This window comes from Dendrobates tinctorius, unplaced genomic scaffold (genome assembly GCF_039654945.1).
Source record: "Dendrobates tinctorius isolate UK_male_01 unplaced genomic scaffold, ASM3965494v1 ptg000196l, whole genome shotgun sequence".
Classification (NCBI taxonomy): domain Eukaryota; kingdom Metazoa; phylum Chordata; class Amphibia; order Anura; family Dendrobatidae; genus Dendrobates; species Dendrobates tinctorius.
Genome location: NW_027361863.1, coordinates 22,970,083 through 22,997,102, shown reverse-complemented (window position 1 = coordinate 22,997,102; position 27,020 = coordinate 22,970,083). Strand labels below are relative to the sequence as shown.

The 27,020-nt window shown below is 45.5% G+C and overlaps 1 protein-coding gene across 1 annotated transcript; it reads left to right on the top strand.

Annotated features, from left to right (window-relative positions):
• Positions 1-856: 856 nt before the first annotated feature.
• On the top strand, positions 857-24,379 carry CASP2 (caspase 2). Its single transcript, XM_073553058.1, has 11 exons — positions 857-1,127; positions 15,800-15,944; positions 16,238-16,396; positions 17,189-17,243; positions 18,842-18,930; positions 19,112-19,285; positions 21,211-21,339; positions 22,486-22,576; positions 22,826-22,972; positions 23,231-23,340; positions 23,544-24,379. Exons 2-11 carry the CDS (start codon positions 15,801-15,803, stop codon positions 23,670-23,672), a joined length of 1,227 nt encoding a protein of 408 aa, XP_073409159.1. The 5' UTR covers positions 857-1,127; position 15,800; the 3' UTR covers positions 23,673-24,379.
• Positions 24,380-27,020: the final 2,641 nt, after the last annotated feature.

Here is a 27,020-nt window from a genome sequence, read left to right as displayed (position 1 = left end):
CCATAGTCCAGTGCCCATATACCCATCATACATCCTCCATCCCATAGGCCCGTGCCCATATACCCATCATACATCCTCCATCCCATAGTCCAGTGCCCATATACCCATCATACATATCCTCCATCCCATAGTCCAGTGCCCATATATCCATCATACATCCTCCATCCCATAGGCCCGTGCCCATATACCCATCATACATATCCTCCATCCCATAGTCCCCTGCCCATATACCCATCATACATATCCTCCATCCCATAGGCCCGTGCCCATATACCCATCATACATATCCTCCATCCCATAGTCCCATGCACATATACCCATCATACATCCTCCATCCCATAGTCCCATGCACATATACCCATCATACATATCCTCCAAGTCACGACTGGTACAGGATGGAGAGGACCCTGCCATCATGGGCCATGAATGTTTTCCATATAGCCTTGGCCGCCATTATGAGGCTTCTGTTATGTGGTAACTTTATAACCCTTTCAAACCAATCATGCGAAAAATCATTTTACTTTTACTTATTTTTCTCCTCAGAAACACCTTTATTTACTCAGAGAAACACCTCAGAGAGCGGCCATGCTGCTGACAGCACTCATAGACATCATTTATGGGATTGTACATCTTTATTTCCACACTATTTTGACTCGATCATGACAGCCCTGGCCCCGACAGGCCTTATTTCTGATCACGACTCCAGCCATGCACAGCACAGCATCGATCGCCATTGTGGTTCCAGACTCTCCAAACTTCCTCCTCTTCGTCGTCCTGAAAACCGCGGGAAAAAGTAAAACGAACCAATCAGAGGAAAGCCCGCGAAAATCCTGTGACGTCAAGGCTTTGTCTCTGACGAGAAGGCGGAGGGAAGGACAAGGGACGCATGCGCAGTTGTGAGGGAATCCGCACAAGCACCGGAGGGATCGTGTGTGTACGGTGTGTGACGGGGAGACTCAGTCGCGGTGGAGCGTTACCGCCACCTTCTGTCGCTGAATGCGATGAGCTCCGCCTCCAACCGGGCTTCCCCGGTACCACAGCCTCTTCCACATCGGCGGCAGTAATATTATTATTGTTAATGACACCACGTGACTGAGTGGGCGTGACCGCCGCTACTTGACCGACAGGTGAGCATGACGTCATCACTGGTGGGTAGAGCGGTGTTGACCACTAGCCGTGACTAGCGCGCATGCGTCAGGTTGTGCAGCCTGGTGGGGCCCTAGCAGGGGCTTTAGTTTGGGTTTCTGGGGTCTTTTATTTATTTTTTCTTTTAAAAATTCTGGCAAAAAAATAAGTTTTTGTCTCATTTGTGACCTTAGTGGTTGTGGGCCATCCTTATTATGGAGCCTCCTGGCAGAATGTGCATCCATGTGTGTGGGGGGGATTACTGGCCGCCTGTCCCCTTCCTGGTGTCATGGCTCCTGATCAGGGCGATTGCACCCATCCGCATGGTTCGGGCTGGTCACCTGTGGGCGCCATGTCGGCTGCCCGTGCCCCTGCGGAATGAGGACGTGTCTAACGAGGGGTGTGCACAGTTTCGCACCAGGGCTCCCTGTGGAGTAGTCATTGGGGCGCTGGCCGCTGTGTACACCAGCCTGTGGGAATCTAACAACTCCAACTAAAAGGAATATATATTATATATACCGTATTTTTCGCTTTACAAATCGCACCCCAAATTTTGAGATGAAAAATAGAAAAAAAAACTTTTTAATAAAATGGTGGTGCATCTTATAATCCATGCGTCTTATTGCTTACCGGGCGGGGGTGGTGATGGAGGAGGCAGGAGTGGAACATTGCTGCTGGGATGAGGGGGTGTTTTGATGTGCAGGGTGCCGCTGCGGGTGTCTGGTACTGCCGCCGCCCTCTGTCCCCCGATGCTGCCGCCGCGATGTCCCCCCGAGATTTGAGTGCCGAGATCTCCATCTGCGCATGCGCGGCGGCCATTTTCCAGGAAGAAATCCACAGGAAAGCATGCATGGAATGGCAGAGCCTCCCACGCAGCACGGGACAGAGCATGGCGGTGGTGGCAACAACCAGGGGACAGCGCAGCGCCCTCCGCACCGGGGGACAGAGCGCGGCGGCAAGCACTGGACACCCTCAGTGGCAGCACAGAAAGGTATATCCTCTTTGTAAGACGCACCCCCATTTTCCCCTCAAATTTGGGGGGAAAAAAGTGCGTCTTACAAAGCGGAAAATACGGTATATTTCCATTATCAATATTGGAGTATTAACTTTTGTAGGAATTTAGATGAGTTAAATGCTGATATCAATATATTTTATCTTCTCCCCCCACTTATCAATAAACTGAACCATCTAGCCACAGTTAATGTTATTACTAAGTACCGTCCATGTAAGAAGGCATTTAATGTGAGGAATGATGGATGTCGGGGTGTGAGCCGACTCCGCAGCCCCCGGTGTACAGATAAATGCTCGTTACAGGCAGGGTAATGCCGCTCAGCTGTAAGGTTTTTATACATAAAGCCTCGCACGTGTCCGATATCAAGGCTTTATTCACTTCATCAGTGGATGAAAATGGAGATAAAGGAACATCAGTCTGATGGTACTAACTAATAATATCACTGACGTGTCTGGGCCGTATATATCGATGACCCGTCCATAGGATAGTGATTATCGATCTGTCTTTTGGGTCATGGGTGGATGTGCCAGGTGTCAGATACCCATTGATCTGCTGTTATACCCTTCAATTGCCCCTATATCAGCGTCCGGAGCAGCCGTGTGCCCCCCTTGTATAATCTGGAAATATTAGCTGGAGTGACTGGGGCGAATGATCTCATATTCATCACCGGTACTAAGGGCAGAGTTAGATGGCCGTATAAATCAGACGTAGATCAGACTGGCAGGCACATCTCCCGAGCCTGACAACGGCATAAAAATAGAAATCTGCACGGTGGCTCAGTGATTAGCACTGTACGGTGGCTCAGTGATTAGCACTGTTTCTTGCAGCCTCGGTTCAAATCCCACCAAGGACAACATCTGCAAGGTGTTTGTATGTTCTCCCCGTGTTTGCGGGGGTTTCCTCCCACACGCCAAAGACATACTGATAGGGATTCTAGATTGTGAGCCCCATCGGGGACAGTGCCAATAATGTATGTAAAATGTATGTACAAGTCCCCTCTGAAATGTAAAGTGCTGCGGAATATGTCGGCGCTATAGAAATAAAATGTATTATTATAAATTTATTATGTAAAGCAGGGGTCCCCAACCGCCGGTCCGCGGCCCAGCACCGGGCCGCTGCAGTGCCCTTGCCGGTCCGCGGACACAAGGGGAGCCAGGGGCGGTCAGTGGCGTAGCGGGGGCTGGGGCGGCGTGTGTAGCGGCTGCAGGGAGCGATCCAAGCAGCTCCGCTGCCTGCAAGAGGGAATAGCAGGAGCGGAGCTGCAAGGACCCGTCCAGCTTCCTGCCCGCCGCCCGCGCTTCCTGTCTGACTGACACAGAGAGGAGCGCGGCCGCTGCTGTGTCAGAGCGAGGAAGCGCGGGCGGCGGGCAGGTGAGAGGAGAGAGGCTGTGTCTGTGTGTGTGTACGTATAGTGTGTGTGTGTGTGTGTGTGTGTGTGTTGGTCTGTGTTGGTCTGTGTTTGTGTAGCCTGGCCCTGGAGGAGATGGGGACATGAGGAGAAGGCCATGAGGGGAGTGATGGAGAGACAGCAGTGATGGGGTGAAGGCAATGATGGGGAGACAGCAGTGATGGGGTGAAGGCAATGATGGGGAGAGGGGAGTGATTGGCTGAAGGCAATGATGGGGAGAGGGGAGTGATGGGCTGAAGGCAATGATGGGGAGAGGGGAGTGATGGGCTGAAGGCAATGATGGGGAGAGGGGAGTGATGGGCTGAAGGCAATGATGGGGAGAGGGGAGTGATGGGCTGAAGGCAATGATGGGGAGAGGGGAGTGATGGGCTGAAGGCAATGATGGGGAGAGGGGAGTGATGGGCTGAAGGCAATGATGGGGAGAGGGGAGTGATGGGCTGAAGGCAATGATGGGGAGACAGTGATGGGGTGAAGGCAATGATGGGGAGAAGGGAGTGATGGGGAGAAGGGAGTGATGGGGAGAAGGGAGTGATGGGGAGAAGGGAGTGATGGGGTGAAGGCAATGATGGGGAGAGGGGAGTGATGGGCTGAAGGCAATGATGGGGAGAGGGGAGTGATGGGCTGAAGGCAATGATGGGGAGAGGGGAGTGATGGGCTGAAGGCAATGATGGGGAGAGGGGAGTGATGGGCTGAAGGCAATGATGGGGAGAGGGGAGTGATGGGCTGAAGGCAATGATGGGGAGAGGGGAGTGATGGGCTGAAGGCAATGATGGGGAGAGGGGAGTGATGGGCTGAAGGCAATGATGGGGAGAGGGGAGTGATGGGCTGAAGGCAATGATGGGGAGAAGGGAGTGATGGGGAGAAGGGAGTGATGGGGAGAAGGGAGTGATGGGGAGAAGGGAGTGATGGGGAGAAGGGAGTGATGGGGTGAAGGCAATGATGGGGAGAGGGGAGTGATGGGGTGAAGGCAATGATGGGGAGAGGGGAGTGATGGGCTGAAGGCAATGATGGGGAGAAGGGAGTGATGGGTGAAGGCAATGATGGGGAGAAGGGAGTGATGGGTGAAGGCAATGATGGGGAGAACGGAGTGATGGGGTGAAGGCAATGATGGGGTGAAGGCAATGATGGGGAGAGGGGAGTGATGGGGTGAAGGCAATGATGGGGAGAAGGGAGTGATGGGGTGAAGGCAATGATGGGGAGAAGGGAGTGATGGGGTGAAGGCAATGATGGGGAGAAGGGAGTGATGGGGTGAAGGCAATGATGGGGAGAAGGGAGTGATGGGGTGAAGGCAATGATGGGGAGAAGGCAATGATGGGGAGAGGGGAGTGATGGGGTGAAGGCAATGATGGCGAGAGGGGAGTGATGGGGTGAAGGCAATGATGGGGAGAAGGGGGTGATGGAGCACTCATTCAAAACCTATGGTGAGTTGAGTCACATTATAAAAGTTATTTAATTATAAGTATGCACTGCTACACTACAACCGTGTCCATAGCCCCGCCCCCTTATGACCAAAGCCCCGCCCCTGCCACACCTCCATCCCCGGCCTACCGGGCCATGGAAGAATGGTCTTGCTTGAAACCGGTCCCTGGTGCAAAAAAAGGTTGGGGACCACTGATGTAAAGGACTGTAAAATATTCAGAATTGAGAGTCCTCAGTGGTTGATACCTTTTAATGGCTAACTGAAAATATGGTAACACATTGCAAGCTTTCGAGACTACTCAGGTCTCTTCATCAGGCATAGACTAATACAAAATCTGAAGAGTCACATTTATGCGCAACACAGCACAGAAAAAATGCAATAGACAAGTGACGTGAAGCAGAACTATCATTATGGGAGAGGGATAAACATAAATATTGGAACAGTTCATAGATAAGGAGTGTGAAAGTTTTATGGTCCTCTGATTGGGGTCTCTTAATGTGTTGTGATGCCCCCACAAGGCCTTAGGAGCAATTTCCTTAATTGATGTAATTTGCTCCTAAGACCTTGTGGGGGCATCACAACACTTTAGGAGACCCCAATCCGAGGGCAATAAAACTTTCACACTCCTTATCTATGAACTGTTCCAATATTTATGTTTATCCCTCTCCCATAATGATAGTTCTGCTTCACGTCACTTGTCTTATCTATTGCGTTATTTCTGTCCTGTGTTGTGCATATATATGTAATTCTTCAGATGTTGTATTAGTCTAGCCTGATGAAGAGACCTGAGTAGTCTTGAAAGCTTGCAATGTGTTACCATCTTTTCAGTTAGACATTAAAAGGTATCAACCACTGAGGACTCTCAATTCTGAATATTTTTCTATCTACTGGCTAACACGGTACAAAGATATACATCTTTCCTGTAAAGGACTGTGGAATTAATGGCACTGTATAAATGAGTAAAATAAATATAGTAAGTTGTTACTCTCTGTTCGGGAGAGCCGCCGGGCATTGTGGTCCAATCTACTTCAGCTATATACTATATATTCTTGCTTCAGGCTTTGAATGCCATGAAATGACTAAAACACAGCAGGTCTGCCAGCATCTAAAGGAGCAGGTGCACAGGCCCTTACTCTTTCGGGGGGATATCCGCATGCCCCATATTTGGTTCCTGTGTCAGCAGCCGCTGATTGTCCATTTCCCAATGCGCATGTTCAGCCGAGATTGGTGCGTATTTATGGTGGATTCGGGAGGACTTTTGGTTGTGGCACACTTTCTGAAAACTTGACATTGGTGGTGGTGGAGGTACGGACACCCCTCCTGATCTGCTTCGGCATCCTTCTTCACGGTGGTGGGAGCGGCGCTCCTACTTATGTCTTAAGTGTGTCACCGATTGCTGAAGATTGTTTATATCTGTGGTTACTATGTGATATGCAGGATAAAGGCGTAAAACATCTGCAAACAATGAATCATGAGCAGATAAAGCCATGACCTGATGTGTATGGGTCAGTGCTGAGTGAAGCTGGAGACGGACACTGGGGGACATGGGGAGAGGAGGATTTGGAAGCCGGAGGACATGTGGTTCTCATATATAGGCCACAGGGGAGAGAAGCGGCTGCTCGTGATTCTTATGTAATGGAACTTATTACTTATTTTATTTCTATGTTTACTCTGTAATTAATACAGATAGAAACAGCAGCAAATGCCATTAAAAAACACAAAACCCCTGCATATCTTATCTATGCCCTGAGAAGTCTCCCTGGCATTTGCCTCCTGAAAAGTCACGTGACGCTTCCTGGCATCATGGCTGAGCGGTGACGCCGGTGGTATGACCATAACCACCGAGGCCAATGATTGGCTGCCACAAATCACAAACAACAGGGGTATTTATTCTGATGGATTTTTGAAACCTGGAGCATCCCATCTAAAATATAAATAATTTTGCAATGAATCTAATTTCGTGATCGTCTTTCCGTATCTTAATGATGATTGGATTCTAGGAAGAGGTTGAGTGGCCATTACTTAGGCCGGTATGACACTTTCCTCTTCTGACTTGCCTACTTTTTTGTGTGTGCGCGCAGATTTGGTTACAGAAATCATATGCAAACTCTGCAGTAAATTCTTGATTCTGGTATATTGCATAATATTAATAATGTCAGAAATGACTGCAAAACTTTTGCGTTTTTGTAAAAACTTCTTGCTTTTTTTTTTCTACAACTTTGAAAATGGTGGCAAACAATTGACAAAGAAAAGTATGTATCGAGCATGGAACAGAAACATAGCGCCAATAGAGGATTGTTAGAGGGCCCTTTAAGACTTGAACCGTGTCTGGGCCAACACCACTTCCCCCTCCCCGCTCGTCTTCCTTTCTTCTCTCACCCTCCATTACTCGCTTCCTCTTTCTCATAAGTTATTGTTTTCCTTTCTGGCTTTGTACTTGTTTCGCTTTGTTCCACCCTCGCTGCCTGCGTGTAATAGTATATTACAGTTCACTAATGGGCAGAGGAGATTATAGAACTTTTCTACTCCCACATCACAAGTTTATTGACCCGACCTACAAATGAAGTTCTCTAGTTTGCATTTTGTGGATTGCAGGGCAGCATGGAGGCATTGGTTATGCCGCATAGAGGAAGATGTGGATTTTTGGTTGCAGAATTGCTGCTTTGGCATCTTTTAGATGAGCACAAGGTGATTTGATGTAACTAACGCGACCACCAAGGGGTTTTCTGGTGCTGCTCACTGTCACATACAGTGCCTACAAGTAGTATTCAACCCCCTGCAGATTTAGCAGGTTTGATAAGATGCAAATAAGTTAGAGCCTTCAAACTTCACACAAGAGCAGGATTTATTAACAGATGCATAAATCTTACAAACCAAACAGTTATGTTGCTCAGTTAAATTTTAATAAATTTTAAACATAAAAGTGTGGGTCAATTATTATTCAACCCCTAGTTTTAATATTTTGTGGAATAACCCTTGTTTGCAATTACAGCTAATAATCGTCTTTTATAAGACCTGATCAGGCCGGCACAGGTCTCTGGAGTTATCTTGGCCCACTCCTCCATGCAGATCTTCTCCAAGTTATCTAGGTCCTTTGGGTGTCTCATGTGGACTTTAATCTTGAGCTCCTTCCACAAGTTTTCAATTGGGTTAAGGTCAGGAGACTGACTAGGCCACTCCAACACCTTGATTTTTTGCCTCTTGAACCAGGCCTTGGTTTTCTTGGCTGTGTGCTTTGGGTCGTTGTCTTGTTGGAAGATGAAATGACGACCCATCTTAAGATCCTTGATGGAGGAGCGGAGGTTCTTGGCCAAAATCTCCAGGTAGGCCGTGCTATCCATCTTCCCATGGATGCGGACCAGATGGCCAGGCCCCTTGGCTGAGAAACAGCCCCACAGCATGATGCTGCCACCACCATGCTTGACTGTAGGGATGGTATTCTTGGGGTCGTATGCAGTGCCATCCAGTCTCCAAACGTCACGTGTGTGGTTGGCACCAAAGATCTCGATCTTGGTCTCATCAGACCAGAGAACCTTTAACCAGTCTGTCTCAGATCCTCCAAGTGATCATGAGCAAACTGTAGACGAGCCTTGACATGACGCTTTGAAAGTAAAGGTACCTTACGGGCTCGTCTGGAACGGAGACCATTGCGGTGGAGTACGTTACTTATGGTATTGACTGAAACCAATGTCCCCACTGCCATGAGATCTTCCCGGAGCTCCTTCCTTGTTGTCCTTGGGTTAGCCTTGACTCTTCGGACAAGCCTGGCCTCGGCACGGGAGGAAACTTTCAAAGGCTGTCCAGGCCGTGGAAGGCTAACAGTAGTTCCATAAGCCTTCCACTTCCGGATGATGCTCCTAACAGTGGAGACAGGTAGGCCCAACTCCTTGGAAAGGGTTTTGTACCCCTTGCCAGCCTTGTGACCCTCCACGATCTTGTCTCTGATGGCCTTGGAATTCTCCTTTGTCTTTCCCATGTTGACCATGTATGAGTGCTGTTCACAAGTTTGGGGAGGGTCTCAAATAGTCAGAAAAGGCTGGAAAAAAAGATAATTAATCCAAACATGTGAAGCTCATTGTTCTTTGTGCCTGAAATACTTCTTAATACTTTAGGAGAACCAAACAGAATTCTGGTGGTTTGAGGGGTTGAATAATAAATGACCCTCTGAATAAACTTTTCACAATTTAAAAAAAAATTAAACAAAGAAATAACATTCTTTTTTGCTGCAGTGCATTTCACACTTCCAGGCTGATCTACAGTCCAAATGTCACAATGCCAAGTTAATTCCGAATGTGTAAACCTGCTAAATCTGCAGGGGGTTGAATACTACTTGTAGGCACTGTAGATCAGTGACTAAGGGACTGGTGCCAGTTGTGCGTCCTATGTGTGCATACACCACGCTATCAGCGCCACTTGCTCCTTTTAATGTCAGGTTCACATGGTGCATGTTTGGGGCGGATTTTCACACCAGGTTTTCAGCATCTAAAATCGACACGTTTTCCATGTTTTTTTTTGTATGCAAAAAAGCAACAGAGCGGGGCCAGGACAGCATGATAATCTCATCTAGATCATGGATTAAATTAAGACTCATCCGATTCACTGGAACTGAAAAAAAAAATGCTGCAGAATTTATATACCTAAATATGTAATATGTGAACATGACCTTAAAAAAAATCCCACGAGTTTTAATGATGGTGACTTGAGTCTGCCGGACGCATCCTCCACTCTTCTCATATACTGCACGTGCACACCCTGCCGGATCAAGCGTGAATGTTTATATGGGCCAGAGATAGCTGCAAAATTGTTGCATAAGATTTTGGAAAACCACAGCTGCAACGTGAGCAGAAAAAACGCTGCAGAGAACATGAGTGCATGACGTTCCAGCTGAGAATGACTGATGTGACGTGGAGCCTGAACTGCAGGGTTTCTCTCTTTGGGATGTCATCACATTGCTCCTTACACTTTACATCCAGAGTCTGATGGGAGTGCAGCATTTTTTTATTTTTTTTTTCAATTTTGAGGTTACAGTGCAGGGGGTACAGTAGAGGCCTCATGAAGCCTGAACAAAACTGCCATGTGGCCTAGGGGTATACATACAGGTTTTCTTTTTTTCCATGCATACAGGTTTTCTTTTTTTCCATGGTCACTTTTTTTTTTCCCTTGGATTTTTTGCAGTGACAGCAAAAATGTCTGAGCATAAAAACTGCAACTAACTGCAAAAAAAGGTTAAAGCTGCGACCTCAGGAAATTGGGAACACGTTCAAAGTGAAAACAATGATTATACGGCTTAGTAGATGGCGTTTAAGTCAGCGGGATGTGATCGCGATGGGTCGGTACTTTGCATTGTGGGTTGTGATCACAGATGCTGGATGTTGGTTGAGCAGTACAGACTATGATAGACTTGTAGTACAGTCGGGCCTGGCTCCAGCTTTCACTTCTCTATTTGTTCCCTCTCTCCTATCTCATGTTTCCTCCTTCAGTAAATAGAACAAAGAAAAAAATCTGAAACCGGATTTCACGATGAAAACTATATGTTATTACATAGCTCTCTTAGACCGGGTGGGGCTAGTGTACATACTGTGAAAATCTGTCAGAAAGGCTGATAGTAAAATAAGTCTAGCTAAAGCGCAAGCGAGCTCATGAGTCAGTGTATTTATTGTTCAACAGCCCAACTTGACTGACAGCTGCAGCTTGTACTGGGTGGAGATTCAGCAGCAGGGAGGAGGGGTCATGAGCTACAGTCTACAACCTGCAGTCACCACTGATCGACCAACCACTGCACCACCATCTCTACCCTCACCAACTGTATCCTCACCCATCCCTTGTAGATTGTGAGCCCTCGCGGGCAGGGTCCTCTCTCGTCCTGGACCAGGCGTGACTTGTATTGTTTAAGATTACTGTACTTGTTTTTATCCCTCCTCACATGTAAAGCACCATGGAATAAATGGCGCTATAATAATAATAATGAGCTATCGGTCAGCCTAGGTGGGTGGAGATTCAGCAGGAGGAGGGGTCATGAGATGTCAGTCAGCCTAGGTGGGTGGAGATTTAGGATAAACATTCGTAAAAGCAGGGCTGTGGAGTCGGTAAGCCAAACCTGCGACTCCGACTCCTCAATTTCCCTTACACCGACTCCACGACTTCGACTCCCACATATATTGCTTATATTTAAGTGAAAAATTTATTGTAGTACAATGTGAACATCAGACATTTAATCATTTCTATGATCCAATAATCAAGATATTTAGATAGAACATAATATCTATTTATTGGAATACAACTTTAGAACACAAAAAACTGTAATAAATTGTAAATAGGTAATACACTGTATACATGTACATGTATATGGTACAGACCAAAGTTTGGACACACCTTCTCATTCAAAGAGTTTTCTTTATTTTCATGACTATGAAAATTGTAGATTCACTCTGAAGGCATCAAAACAATGAATTAACACATGTGGAATTATATAATTAAAGTGTGAAACAGCTGAAAATATGTCTTATATTCTAGATTCTTCAAAGTAGCCACCTTTTGCTTTGATTACTGCTTTGCACACTCTTGGCATTCTCTTGATGAGCTTCAAGTGGTAGTCACCAGAAATGGTCTTCCAACAGTCTTGAAGGAGTTCCCAGAGATACTTAGCACTTGTTGGCCCTTTTGCCTTCACTCTGCGGTCCAGCTCACCCCAAACCATCTCGATTGGGTTCAGGTCTGGTGACTGTAGAGGCCAGGTCATCTGGCGTAGCACCCCATCACTTTCCTTCTTGGTCAAATAGCCCTTACACAGCCTGGAGGTGTGTTTGAGGCCATTGTCCTGTTGAAAAATAAATGATGGTCCAATTAAACGTAAACCAGATGGAATAGCATGCCGCTGCAAGATGCTGTGGTAGCCATGCTGGTTCAGTATGCCTTCAATTTTGAATAAATCCCCAACAGTGTCACCAGCAAAGCACACCCACACCATCACACCTCCTCCTCCATGCTTCACGGTGGGAACCAGGCATGTAGAGTCCATCCGTTCACCTTTTCTGCATCGCAAAAAGACACGGTAGTTGGAACCAAAGATCTCAAATTTGGACTCATCAGACCAAAGCACAGATTTCCACTGGTCTAATGTCCATTCCTTGTGTTCTCTAGACCAAACAAGTATCTTCTGCTTGTTGCCTGTCCTTAGCAGTGGTTTCCTAGCAGCTATTTTACCATGAAGGCCTGCTGCACAAAGTCTCCTCTTAACAGTTGTTGTAGAGATGTGTCTGCTGCTAGAACTCTGTGTGGCATTGACCTGGTCTCTAATCTGAGCTGCTGTTAACCTGCGATTAGGATGAACTTATCCTCCGCCTCAGAGGTGACTCTTGGTCTTCCTTTCCTGGGGCGGTCCTCATGTGAGCCAGTTTCTTTGTAGCGCTTGATGGGTTTTGCCAATGCACTTGGGGACACTTTCAAAGTTTTCCCAATTTTTCGGACTGACTATCCTTCATTTCTTAAAGTAATGATGGCCACTCGTTTTTCTTTACTCAGCTGCTTTTTTTCTTGCCATAATACAAATTCTAACAGTCTATTCAGTAGGACTATCACCTGTGTATCCACCAGACTTCTGCACAACACAACTGATGGTCCCAACCCCATTTATAAGGCAAGAAATCCCACTTATTAAACCTGACAGGGCACACCTGTGAAGTGAAAACCATTTCCGGTGACTACCTATTGAAGCTCATCACGAGAATGCCAAGAGTGTGCAAAGCAGAAATCAAAGCAAAAGGTGGCTACTTTGAAGAACCTAGAATATAAGACATACAGTATTTTCAGTTGTTTCACACTTTTTTGTTAATTATATAATTCCACATGTGTTAATTCATAGTTTTGATGCCTTCAGAGTGAATCTACAATTTTCATAGTCATGAAAATAAAGAAAACGCTTTGATTGAGAAGGTGTGTCCAAACTTTTGGTCTGTACCGTGTGTGTGTGTGTGTGTGTGTGTGTATATATATATATATATATATATATACACACACACACACACACACTATCACTTATCTCGGCCAAGATAAAGCCTAGATCCTCAGGCTACATTCACACTATTGGCGTAGCCGGGATCAAACCTGGGGGGGGGCAGAATCTCATACTGTTCCGCAGAATTTCATACTGCACACCTCAGCTGCTGCAGAACCTCATACTGCACACCCCTACACTTGAAAATAAAGCCTGCACCTTAAGAAGATGTGATGAATGCAGTCTATTTATTCCAGCTATCAGTTGATGTTACTGAAGACGAGCAATGCCTGTCCTGGGCGTCCTTTTGGGCAGCTATGAGGTGTACCTGACTGGTGCTAAAAAAAAGGAGTGTTAGTCTGTGTGCTATCCGGCTTTCATTCTTTTTGGTACAGATATGATACAGATAGACAGATGTGGATAAATGGATATATAGAGCATATTTCTAATCGGCTTTTGCTATTGAAAACATTATCTATGAGCTCAAAAACCTTTCAGGTGATGCGTTTTTTTAAAAAGCTGATCTGCTTTTGCAACTGAAAAACGTATCCTCAAAAAACGCAGGAAAAATGCTGTGTGTGAATGTAGCCTTAGATCAGGAATAGAACAGTCATTTATAGGACATTTCATAACTTTCCCAAATTCCTATGAAAAAATATTCAGCACATTCTGCATTGAACTACTGTACCCCGGTCCATTTTATACCGACTCCAACTCCACCAAAATGAGCACTGACTCCACGACTCCGACTCCACAGCCCTGCGTGAAAGGATTATAAAGTCATTCAGAAATGTATTTTCCCACCAGCCTCATGAGGTCTAACTCCGGTTACAACCAGTGATCGCTCCGAGCTGCTGCTTTAGCCAAGTAATTCTCTAAAGGTCCAACTGGCACTATGGAGTTAAATATTTTTCAACATTTTGCCCCACTTGCATTTTTTTTTTCATTTTCCAATGCAATCCTGCATGAAAATGACGTACCTGACCGGTTCCCTTTCATCCATTCTTTGCGCACTTCTCCCTCCCCCCTACTACTGCGGCTGAATCTCCTCTGTGAAATCCTGACAGATGGACGTCTCGCCTCGTGAGTGAGATTTTCTGCCGGAGGCTCAGAAATGGCTGATCTGTCAGTAATGTGAAGCATCTGAGCGTTCACACGTTACTCCGCCGTGTACATTACAGTGCCTTGCGAAAGTCTTCGGTCCCCTGGAACTTTCCAGCCTTTTCCCACATATCATGCTTCAATCATAAAGATACCAAATGTAAATTTTTGGTGAAGAATCAACATGTGGGACACAATTGTGAAGTTGAGCGAAATTTATTGGTTATTTTAAATTTTTGTGGAAATTCAAAAACTGAAAAGTGGGGCGTGCAATATTATTCGGCCCCTTTAACTTATTACTTTGTTGCGCCACCTTTTGCTGCGATTACAGCTGCAAGTCGCTTGGGGTATGTCTCTATCAGTTTTGTACATAGAGAGACTGCAATTCTTGCCCATTCTTCCTTGGCAAACAGCTCGAGCTCAGTGAGGTTGGATGGAGATCATTTGTGAACAGCAGTTTTCAGCTCTTTCAACAGATTCTCGATTGGATTCAGGTCTGGACTTTGACTTGGCCATTCCAACACCTGGATATGCTTATTTGTGAACCATTCCATTGTAGATTTTGCTTTATGTTTAGGATCATTGTCTTGTTGGAAGACAAATCTCCGTCCCAGTCTCAGGTCTTTTGCCGACTCCAACAGCTTTTCTTCAAGAATGGTCCTGTATTTGGTTCCATCCATCATCCCATCAATTTTAACCATCTTCCCTGTCCCTGCTGAAGAAAAGCAGCCCCAAACCATGATGCTGCCACCACCATGTTTGACAGTGGGGATGGTGTGTTTAGGGTGATGAGCCGTGTTGCCTTTATGCCAAAAAGTTCGATTTTTGGTTTCATCTGACCAGAGCACCTTCTTCCACATGTTTGGTGTGTCTCCCAGGTGGCTTGTTGCAAACTTTAAACAACACTTTTTCTGGGTATCTGTGAGAAATGGCTTTCTTCTTGCCACTCTTCCATAAAGGCCAGATTTGTGCAGTGTACGACTGATTGTTGTCCTATGGACAGACTGTCCCACCTCAGCTGTAGATCTCTGCAGTTCATCCAGAGTGATCATCGGCCTCTTGGCTGCATCTCTGATCAGTCTTCTCCTTGTTTGAGATGAAAGTTTAGAGGGACGGCCAGGTCTTGGTAGATCTGCAGTGTTATGATACTCCTTCCATTTCAATATGATCGCTTGCACAGTGCTCCTTGGGATGTTTAAAGTTTTGGAAATCATTTTGTATCCAAATCCGGCTTTAAACTTCTCCACAACAGTATCACGGACCTGCCTGTTGTGTTTCTTGGTCTTCATGATGCTATCTGTGCTTCAAACAGAACCCTGAGACTATCACAGAGCAGGTGCATTTATACGGAGACTTGATTACACACAGGTGGATTATATTTATCGTCATTAGTCATTTAGCACAACATTGGATCATTCAGAGATCCACAATGAACTTCTGGAGTGAGTTTGCTGCACTGTAAAGGGGGCGAATAATATTGCATGCCCCACTTCTCAGTTTTTGACTTTCCACAAAAATTTAAAATAACCAATAAATTTCGTTCAACTTCACAATTGTGTCCCTCTTGTTGATTCTTCACCAAAAATTTACATTTGGTATCTTTATGTTTGAAGCAGGATATGTGGGAAAAGGTTGAAAAGTTCCAGGGGGCCGAATACTTTCGCAAGGCACTGTATAGTATTCCTGCACTGAGCCGTCACTTCTTGCCCAGTCTTCTAACTTTTTCCCCTTTGCCTCCAGGATGCTAGGCGGGATGCAGGATCACCACAAAGATGCCCTCATCAGACTGAGAGTGATGTTAATCCAGGAGATGGTTCCTGACGAGCTGATCGACCATCTGATAGAGAAGAAAGTGCTCACTGCCTACATGCAAGAAAAAATCCAGGTAAGAAGAGAAGACATCTGCCGTTGGCTAGCTGAGGACACTGAATAAACTTTCTCATCCCCCTGATTGCTCTGGCACTGCTGGGGTTCCAGTGTGATCAGGAGTGACGCAGCGTCTTATTTACGGCCCCAACCTAATTATAAACCAAGATTTCCTATTGCTAAACATGAAGTTACAGTAATACCACCCATTCACAATGTGCCAGTTAGAGATAAGAGAGATGGGGCTGCAGGTTTAGGTGGCAGATCCTCTGCACGTCGCTGATGATTATTGTCTGCTTTTCTCTTCACAAGTCCAAGGGAGTGAGTTTCCGACAGAATAGCGCTCTGCTGGATTTGCTCCCTAAGCGAGGACCAAATGCGTTCTCCATCTTCTGCACTGCGCTGAGAGACACCGATCAGGGGCACTTGGCTGAACAGTTGGAGCAGCAAACAAGAATAACCAAACCAGAGGTAAGATCGGCCTGTATGATCAGCAATGTTCTGCCGGTCACATGTGGCCTCGTATTCGCTGCACAGAACCTCACGATGTGGCTCCCAAGGGCCTGTGACATTTATGGCTTATTATAAGTATGTCTCAGAAATGTCTTGATAGCTGCAGGTTTCAGGTGGCTAGAGGTTCCCCTCTTATCTATTCAGCACATCAGTGAGGAGACTGTGCCTACAGCTTTCTCCTACGTTTAGTATGGAAGTTATTACATGGCCTAGTATCACATGGCCCTGTGCTGTAGAGGTCTGCCTGTACACAGCCGCCTTCCACCTCATTTGGTGTCGTGGGACCCCACTCTTCAGTACGGCCAAACAGTCCCCATTAATACTTGCTCGTCAGTTCTCTCCTAGCTGTGCGTCTCTCCTCTTATCTCTGACACGGAAACTATGTAAAAGTAACCCCTAGACCCTGACCAAGCACGTCTATGCCCAGATGATCAGGACCTCACAGAGTGTCCGTCTTACTGAGAAATGCAGATTTCCAAAATGTATCTCCTAAAGTGTAATAACGCTTCCAAGTTTGAGCAGATTACTATCCTGCTGGGCAGATCTTTGACTCTGAAATCTGCAGGATCCCTTGAAAACCCAGTCTCTCCCACCTGCATTTTCTGTTATGTAGCATCACCAGCTTATTCCAGTCTCTGATCCATTACAAAATTTGCAGGGATCCTTAGCTAAATAAAGATTTGTAGAATCTTCCTGGAGCCTGTATGTGCGCGTGCCCTGTAGTGAATATCTCTTATCACCTTGTTACAGGAGTCCTGCTTTCCTTTATCTGTGGAGGAGCGCGGAGGGATCCATCGCTGGCGAGGTGAGGCCGCTCTACCATACCTGGTCCTGTTAGCAGTGGCTGGCACAGAGCAGTGTCGTCATGTAAAGTTATTCTAGGTGACTTTCTTCAGAGGTATCTGCTGCTGGGCTTAGTACCAAGTGATCTGTTAACGGGTGGTCCTGTCTTTTAAATCAATACCATGTAACTAGGAAATATCATAACTTTATGAACAATGGGGGCTCAACTTCTGGACTTACCACTGATCTAAAAAATTAATGGACCTGTTTTTTCCTTTACCATCATATCATGTACCTGCCCCCTGCAACCTAGCCCCATTCTCATGGTGGTTAAGAGTGCCGCTCTTCTGGTGAAAGTCAAAAGTAGAAGTGGTACAAAGTTGCACATTCAGTTACATACTAAGGATCTGAAGACGTTTGATCTCTGAGACTTAGCAATATATCAACATTATTATTGCAAAATACGGGTGTATAGCGCATGCTCAGGAGCTGAGCTGTTTTATATAGCTGGCATATGCCTGCAACAGCAGCTATCAGAGCATGCACCGCTGTTTAACTCCTGGGATTCACTGTCAATCTTTGACAGCAGCATTTATGGTACGCAATCTCTGTTGTGCGCCATTTCCAGCCCCAATCGTTGCTTTTCTTTCACAGGAGGCAATTGTGGGTTTGCAATGTCAACTGGTGGCTGCTGACGTCCCCATATTGATACTCCTGTGAAGCTGAGCTTTATAGACATTGTGATGTTAGCTATATGCTGCCATACACTGGCATCAATATGTGTAAAGCAAATGATTGATTGCAGGTTCAAGTCCTCTAATGTGATGAAAAAAGAAAACCACATAATAATTCACCCCTTTTCTCCCAAAAATATACAGTATCACCGCGTTTAGTAAAAGTTCAAACAATCAAAATATAAAATTATTACCTCACCGTAAAGCCTTCAAAAATTGTTACCCTGCACCTCCACTAAATAATGCAGTAAAAAGCAATTAAAATGTCGTAAGGATCTCAGCTCGTCATATAAAAAATAGTCCCAACACCGCTCCATGAATGGAAAAATTAATTTTGTCTTCCAAGAGTACAACTCGTGGCTTAAAAAAAACAACAAGCCCTCGTAAAGCAGCTTAAAATTTAAAAAAAGTATGGCTCCAATGGAGAGGAAAAAACAAAAACTGACCACGTCCGGAATAGTTTTAAAGGGAATTTGTCAGGACAACTTTACTACAGAGACTATAGATATTTCTGCAGAGGTCCTACAGCAGGCAATGATATGCTGGGTACAAGGGTGCTGTAAGCGGTTGGCGTCAGGTTTAGCCACACATGGCGGTGTTATGCTGTGCACACACTGTTAGGGCTCATACTCACTTGCGAGAGACTCGCACGATTCTCATGCGAGTCTCTTGCATGAAATACTGGCACCGGAGCGTGCGGCTGCATAGAAATACAAGTGCCGGCGGCAGTGCCAGGTTTTCATGCGAGACTCACAGGAGAATCGTGCGAGTCCCTGGCAAGGGAGTATGAGCCCTTAGGAGTCTCGTGCTGTAGTCACCGGGTCCAGGCTGTGATTCTGTTACTGGTTATTTCACTAGTTGCTTTTATGTTCTCGTCTTTTCCTAGATCCATGTGAGAGATGTATGGATGACGGCGACGGTCCAGGGAGCGTGTCTCAAACCTCCGTGAATTTCTACCTGTCACATCACACGTCTGTGAGTACATCAACATTAGAAAAAAAATACTTTTAATTTCTTAAAAACTACGTGTGATATTGTAGCTCTGCACAATCTATTAATGTAAGGCTGAGCTGCAGTACCTTATATTGCCTGTATACAAATGTAGCGCTGTGTCTGGAGTAGACACTTTTCACAATCCCGACATGTTTGGTTTCAGGCCTACAAGATGAACACCCGGCCGCGCGGTATCTGCCTGATCATTAGCAATGTCTCCTTCTCCACTCCGGATCTCGACTATCGACATGGAGGGGAAGTGGATCTGAACGTGTTGAAACTTTTGTTCTTCCAGCTGAACTTCAGAGTCATGGAGCGCAGCAACATCACTGCTCAGGTAATGACACGAGAAGCGTCTGCCCCCTCTTCCTTGTGCCCATGTTACGGCTCTGCAGGTCTTATGACCCAAACTGACAACATTATGCTTCAGATCTGGGTCCTCACACAAGTGATTAGGCATGGACTTACAGCCATAACACAGACTTGACTTACCCTCCCTGGGTCTAGTGATTCCTTTCTCTGCTTCTCCCAGCTTTTTTTTGTTTTTTTGTTAAACATAATTCAATGTACACACTTGTATATATTATTAAACATAATACAAAATGCACACATTGTACAGAGCATTTGCAAAAAATACAATAAGGCTATGTGCCCACGTATGCAGAAAATTTCTGCTTCAAAACCGGACACCTTCCCAGAAAACGCGCAGAAATAAAACACGCATTTTTTGCGCGTTTTTTGCTTAAAAACCGCACATTTTTTATTACTTTTTTTCCGCGCGTTTTCTGACTCATAGAAAATAGCAAAAACGCGGACTTTTCCGCAAAATTAGGCTGGTTTCACATTAGCGCCTTTTAAGCGTACGCACGGCCGGGGTAGCTCCGCCCCCGAGCCGGCTCTCTGCCCGGCGTGCCCGCCCCTTGCTTGTAGCGCCGCCTCCTAGCGCACAGCGGCGCCTGCGATCGGCGCACCCTATCTTTAGCATAGGGTGCGCAGATCGTGCGCAGGCCGTGCGCTAGTTGCGCTTTGACCTGCGCTGCGCACTTTTGACGGTGCGCCGTGCGCGCCAAAATCAACCTTTTCGGATTTTGGCACGCACGGCGCACCGTCAAAAGTGCGCAGCGCAGGTCAAAGCGCAACTAGCGCACGGCCTGCGCACGATCTGCGCACCCTATGCTAAAGATAGGGTGCGCCGATCGCAGGCGCCGCTGTGCGCTAGGAGGCGGCGCTACAAGCAAGGGGCGGGCACGCCGGGCAGAGAGCCGGCTCGGGGGCGGAGCTACCCCCGGCCGTGCGTGCGCTTAAAAAGCGCTAATGTGAAACCAGCCTTAACGAGCATGCTGCGTTTTTAACCGCTAAGCGTTTCCTTTGCGGAAAAAAATGCATCAATTGGCACAAAAAGTGAAAAATGCATTAAAATGAATGGGATGCTTATTTTAAGCGTTTGTGAAGCGTTTTGACCGGGACAAACGCTTAAAAAAACGCTTATGTGGGCACACCGCCTAAATCCTGCACAATAAACTATTATACAAGTTTCATGTTATTATATAAGTGATAAACAATTAAACAAGGAACACTGAGTATCATTCATTCTTATACGCTTCTCCCAGCTTTGTTGATTGGCTGCAGTAGTGAGGTGACGTTGGCAGCGCTGCGGCCAGTCATTTAGCTCAAGAGCCTAGCAATTGCAAACAGCATGAGCCTCTTCTCTATGTGATGACTGCAGCTCTGTCGATGTGACATCACTTTTGCAGCCAAAGAACTGAGACCAGGGCAGCGGTGGAGAGACACAGCGATGGTCCTGGGGGGGGTAAGTAAACTGTGGGTTGTTATTTTATATCTCACTGAGACTTTAGGCTGAAAAAATTGTTGAAAAGGACGACCCCTTTAAGTTATCCATACACAATAATGTTGGTGGATTTGGACTGGCCCCAAAGGCAACTATAAAAAATAAGCATTTTTTTCTCTTTTTGTTTCACAATTTTTGTAATTAAAAATTGCAGCAAAAACTGCTGTCATCTGATTTAGTTTTTATCTCTGAGTCTGCTGTTTTCCAGTCCTGATAGCCGCAGGCATGTATGACGGAGCGGACATGCTGCCTCTTTGTGGCTGACGTGCTGCGGCACTCAGGTTACACCTAGTGATGTCTGTGCTATACATCTGTGATTTCCCCATCTCATATTATGCTGTCAGACCATTAAAACCAGATGTGATCGTGTCGCACAGGCCGCAATAACATCACCTTTCGTTCTCTCTTTCTAGGAAATTCTATCTGAACTGGAGCATTTCTCCAAACTGCCCGATCACTCCCAGCTAGACTCCTGTATCATCTCCATCTTATCCCATGGAGTGGACGGTGCTGTGTACGGATCTGATGGCAAACTTGTACAGGTAAGTCGCAAGGCCGGGGATATTCACACTGGGTCAAAACATATCCCTGCAGTTAATTCTCTATTCTTCTTTTCTTTGTTGTGTATTGAAGTAAAAAGATTAATTTTTCCATATGTCTCAGCTGTGTTCTCTTCCGCTGGCTGCAGGAGGAGCCTTTGCTGTGTCTACATGATATTACCTCCATTCTATAATTAAGGATATGAAACAAAGAGTTAGGTCTGTGTTTCGCAGACATCTGAATTTGGCCTTATTATGAGACCCCTAAGTAAAGCGTGACTTGGAAATGACGGATGTGTGATACTGGTCAGCCGGTTTTATGATGGCATAATAGACGTTCCTCCAAGAAGCTCATGAACTTTTCCTTTTTTCTTCTTTCTGTTACTACATTTGCAGTTGAATAGTTCTACACTCTTGTAGTAAGTCTGTGAACACCCTGCTAGCACCCTTGCACCTCTCCAGTCCATTCTCAACTCTGCCGCCCGACTAATTCATCTCTCTCCTCGCTACTCCTCCACTTCTCCCCTCTGCAAATCTCTTCACTGGCTCCCATTCCCTCAGCGTATCCAGTTCAAGTTACTAATACTGACCTACAAGGCCATCTACAACCTGTCTCCTCCATACATCTCTGAACTAATCTCCAGATACCTTCCCTCAAGGAATCTCCGGTCATTCCAAGACCTCCTTCTCTCCTCCACACTTATTCGCTCCTCACCCAACCGCCTCCAAGGCTTCTCCCGAATAGCCCCCATCCTCTGGAATTCTTTGCCCCAACACGTCCGGCTATCAACCACACTCTGATCCTTCAGACGGAACCTGAAAACCCACCTCTTCAGGAAAGCCTGCAGTGATCCCCGCTGCCTCCTCTCCACTACTGGAGCTACCGCCTCACCATCACTGGAACTGCTGTAACCCCCCCAACCTACTGTCTCCTTCCCCACCATCCTGTAGCATGTAAGCCCGAAAGGGCAGGGTCCTCTCCCCTCTATATCAGTCTGTGATTGTTAGTTTGTTTGCTGTAAGTGATATCTGTAATCTGTATGTAACCCCTTCTCATGTACAACACCATGGAACCAATGGTACTATATAAATAAATAAATAATAATAATAATAATAATAATGTGTTTCCATCTTCTCCTTGTGTCATAGCTGCAGGACGTCTTCACACAGTTGGACAATGCGCACTGCCCACAGCTGCAGAACAAACCCAAGATGTTCTTCATCCAGGCCTGCCGAGGAGGTGAGAGCTGCATGCTGGGCCTTACAGTGCCCCACCCACCGATACATTGTTAGCGTGTCCAGCCTCTCCACTTTACACTTATTTCTTTTTTCTCACATGGATTTTCCAAGAATTTATTTTTTAATCTCTGCTATACTTGCTCGCACTGCCTCTCTGCCGCTGCAGTGTTAGTGATATCACAAAGAGAGCGCTTGTGACCGCTGCAGCTAATCAATGGGCATGTGGTAATGTATATGTAACTTGCAATAGATGAGACGGATCGAGGCGTGGACCAGCGAGACGGACGAGAGCAGACCGGATCTCCTGGTTGTGAGCAGAGCGACGCAGGGAGAGAGGATGGGAGAATCCGGCTGCCAACCCAGTCTGACATGATCTGCGCCTACGCCTGTCTGAAGGGTGAGCACAAACATAAACTAAGTTCTCGGCTGGTCTTTATTTTTCCTGCAAACTTTCTTTATAGTCATTATATCTCCTATATGCACCTCAAGTGAGTGCATTAACAAAGGTGTATAAAATTAAAAACTGAGTGCAGCTCTGGAGTAAAATGCAGGATGTAACCCCAGATCAGTAATTTATGTATTTGCATAGTAGGTTATTTGCGTTTTATTATGTATATAGTTTTGTGTCATTTGTACAATCTGTGACATCCTTTAGGTACTGTATCACTTCGCAACACAAAGCATGGATCGTGGTTCATACAAGAACTTACTGATGTGTTCTCCAAACATGCCAAGGACACACATGTAGCTGACATGCTGGTTAAGGTGAGACTTCATTTATTGTAAATGTTTCTGATTCCCCCTCGTGAGAACCCCATTAAAACGTCTCTGTACACCAGTGCGTCGCTGACCTCCAGATACAGAGGTGAGCAGCACTGGCCAAACCCTCACTTTATCAACCATGACAGCCGGTGTCCCATAGCGTAATAACCCCTAATGTGTACTTTTCTCCTCTGCCCTCCCTTTAGGTGAACGCCCGCATTAAAAAGCGAGAGGGGCACGCTCCAGGGACCGAATACGACCGTTGCAAAGAGATGTCTGAGTACAGCAGCACCCTGTGCCGAGATCTGTACTTGTTCCCAGGATTCCCCCTGTGACCTGTGGACCTGCACTTCTGTCTTCTACATAGAATGGCTTTATTTTTACATTTTCTATCCATGTCTTCCACTTTTGTATTCTCCTTTCCATTTTTAGGATGGGTGTATTCTCCAAGGAGCATTGAGGCACCTTCACATAGATCTCATTCCTGGACAGGCTTTCTTTCACACTGAGTACTGTGTGTGACATTTGTCTGGTGCGGTGCTTTATGTATTCCATTTTATTTAAGGGCGAAATTTATATTCCCTTCATGCAGGGCTGGTTTTTTTTTTTTTGCTGCATTTTATTTTGTGCCATTATTTTTATGGAAGCAAAAAGTAACTGCACCAGAAATGATATATTAACTTGCCCTTAAAACCAGTGTGAATTTGGCCCAGGGGTCCCTGGGATTTTGTAACCAATGGCAGAGGTATTCTCACTTACTGTATTGTATGTTCATTTTTACCACATGCAGGAAGTTTTCTCCAGTGGTGGTCTGGGGTCCAGACCCCTCCCAATCACAAAGTCTGGGAGAACGTAAATCGTGGAGGATTAGCTGAAACCTCTGCACTTTTCGGTTTAGAGGTTTTGGGAACCAGATTCCCCCCAGTTAAACTTTTTAGTTTTTTTTAAACTTTAATTATCCTTTAAACTTTTGGTATTTGAGATGTTATCTGGGGAACCGTGGCCAAGAGGGGATGTAATGTATGTTTACAGGGGTCTCGCCCAGAGATCAGTCCTGTATGGACACTGCTCTCATCTTTTTTTCTTTCACTAACTGAATTGTTTTAGAAAGTTGTAGTTTTACCTTTTTTTTTTCTCTTAAATGGGTCTTGACCCCTCTCCTGAGGGAGGTCTTTGTGAATTTTTGCTTTCCTGCAAAATTATTATTTTTTTTTTTTAGAATCTATTCTTACAATTTGTCATGTCCTCCCTCTGTTGTTCCTCCTGGAGTTTTATCGGGTGTCTCTTTAATTGTCGGTGTCCTAGCTGAGCTGACGATGACAGGTGACAATTTATTAAATTTCCAAGAAGAATAACAGAGAAATGACACCGCATAGCAGAAATGATTTTTTTTTTTTTTAAAGTAGAAGTGTTTCTACTACGTGGTTATATTCAGATGCCGTATGTGGGGATCGACGGGTGATCTGTACTCTTGAGTCAGTATTTTGCGAACTTCACAGATAAGATTCCTTTCTCCGTGTATCCTCCTCTGCCACCGACCTTTTCTCGCTGGCTCATATATACAGTTGTGGCCAAAAGTCTTGACACCCCTGCAATTCTGTCAGATAATACTCAGTTTCTGCCTAAAAATGATTGCAAACACAAATTCTTTGGTATTATTATCTTCATTTAATTTGTCTTAAATGAAAAAAACACAAAAGAGAATGAAGCAAAAAGCAAAACATTGATCATTTCACACAAAACTCCAAAAATGGGCCAGACAAAAGTATTGGCACCCTCAGCCTAATACTTGGTTGCACAACCTTTAGCCAAAATAACTGCGACCAACCGCTTCCGGTAACCATCAATGAGTTTCTTACAATGCTCTGTTGGAATTTTAGACCATTCTTCTTTGGCAAACTGCTCCAGGTCCCTGATATTAGAAGGGTGCCTTCTCCAAACTGCCATTTTTAGATCTCTACACAGGTGTTCTATGGGATTCAGGTCTGGACTCATTGCTGACCACCTTAGAAGTCTCCAGTGCTTTCTCTCAAACCATTTTCTAGTGCTTTTTGAAGTGTGTTTTGGGTCATTGTCCTGCTGGAAGACCCATGACCTCTGATGGAGACCCAGCTTTCTCACACTGGGCCCTACATTATGCTGCAAAATTTGTTGGTAGTCTTCAGACTTCATAATGCCATGCACACGGTCAAGCAGTCCAGTGCCAGAGGCAGCAAAGCAACCCCAAAACATCAGGGAACCTCCGCCATGTTTGACTGTAGGGACCGTGTTCTTTTCTTTGAATGCCTCTTTTTTCTCCTGTAAACTCTATGTTGATGCTTTTGCCCAAAAAGCTCTACTTTTGTCTCATCTGACCAGAGAACATTCTTCCAAAACGTTTTAGGCTTTTTCAGGTAAGTTTTGGCAAACTCCAGCCTGGCTTTTTTATGTGTCGGGGTAAGTGGGGTCTTCCTGGGTCTCCTACCATACAGTCCCTTTTCATTCAGACGCCGACGGATAGTACACTGTTGTACCCTCGGACTGCAGGGCAGCTTGAACTTGTTTGGATGTTAGTCGAGGTTCTTTATCGAACATCAGCACAATCTTGCGTTGAAATCTCTTGTCAATTTTTCTTTTCCGTCCACATCTAGGGAGGTTAGCCACAGTGCCATGGGCTTTAAACTTCTTGATGACACTGCGCACGGTAGACACAGGAACATTCAGGTCTTTGGAGATGGACTTGTAGCCTTGAGATTGCTCATGCTTCCTCACAATTTGGTTTCTCAAGTCCTAAGACAGTTCTGTGGTCGTCTTTCTTTTCTCCATGCTCAATGTGGTACACACAAGGACACCGGACAGAGGTTGAGTCAACTTTAATCCATGTCAACTGGCTGCAAGTGTGATTTAGTTATTGCCAACACCTGTTAGGTGCCACAGGTAAGTTACAGGTGCTGCTAATTACACAAATTAGAGAAGCATCACATGATTTTTCGAACAGTGCCAATACTTTTGTCCACCCTCTTTTTTTTTATGTTTGGTGTGGAATTATATCCAATTTGGCTTTAGGACAATTCTTTTTGTGTTTTTTCATTTAAGACAAATTAGATGATGATAATACCAAAGAATTTGTGTTTGCAATCATTTTCAGGAAGAAACTGAGTATTATCTGACAGAATTGCAGGGGTGTCAATACTTTTGGCCACAACTGTAAGGCAATCTCCACACTGCTCCCTTCACATTGCGGGGTCTCCAGAGGGATGTCAAGAGTATTGATCACAGATAACCTTCTGTGGATAGCCACAGGTAACCATCTGCCTAATGTAAAACTACAACCCTCATCATGGCCGTAGGCTGGAGACCTCTGATGCCGGCTTGTGGATGCCCCTTCTTTGCTTCTGGCCCGTCTTCTGCCCTCGAGTTGTACTTTTTATTTTCCTGCCGATGGCTACGTCTTTCTGTTATACTTTCTGCATATTTTAATTGTATTTCTTGCACTTTAGGTAGTTAACATTCCTTAATTTAAAGCCTAACTCCACTCAAAAGCGCAGAGGTATGTGGAGCTGTATGATGAAGTCCTCACCTTGCAATGCTGGTTTATTTATCCATTTTTTTCCATGTCAAACTAGGCTTCAGAAAGCTGAGATGAGCTGTAAGATGATATGGTCACCCTACAATGCTCCTTCATTTTTTCCACTTAGTATGGG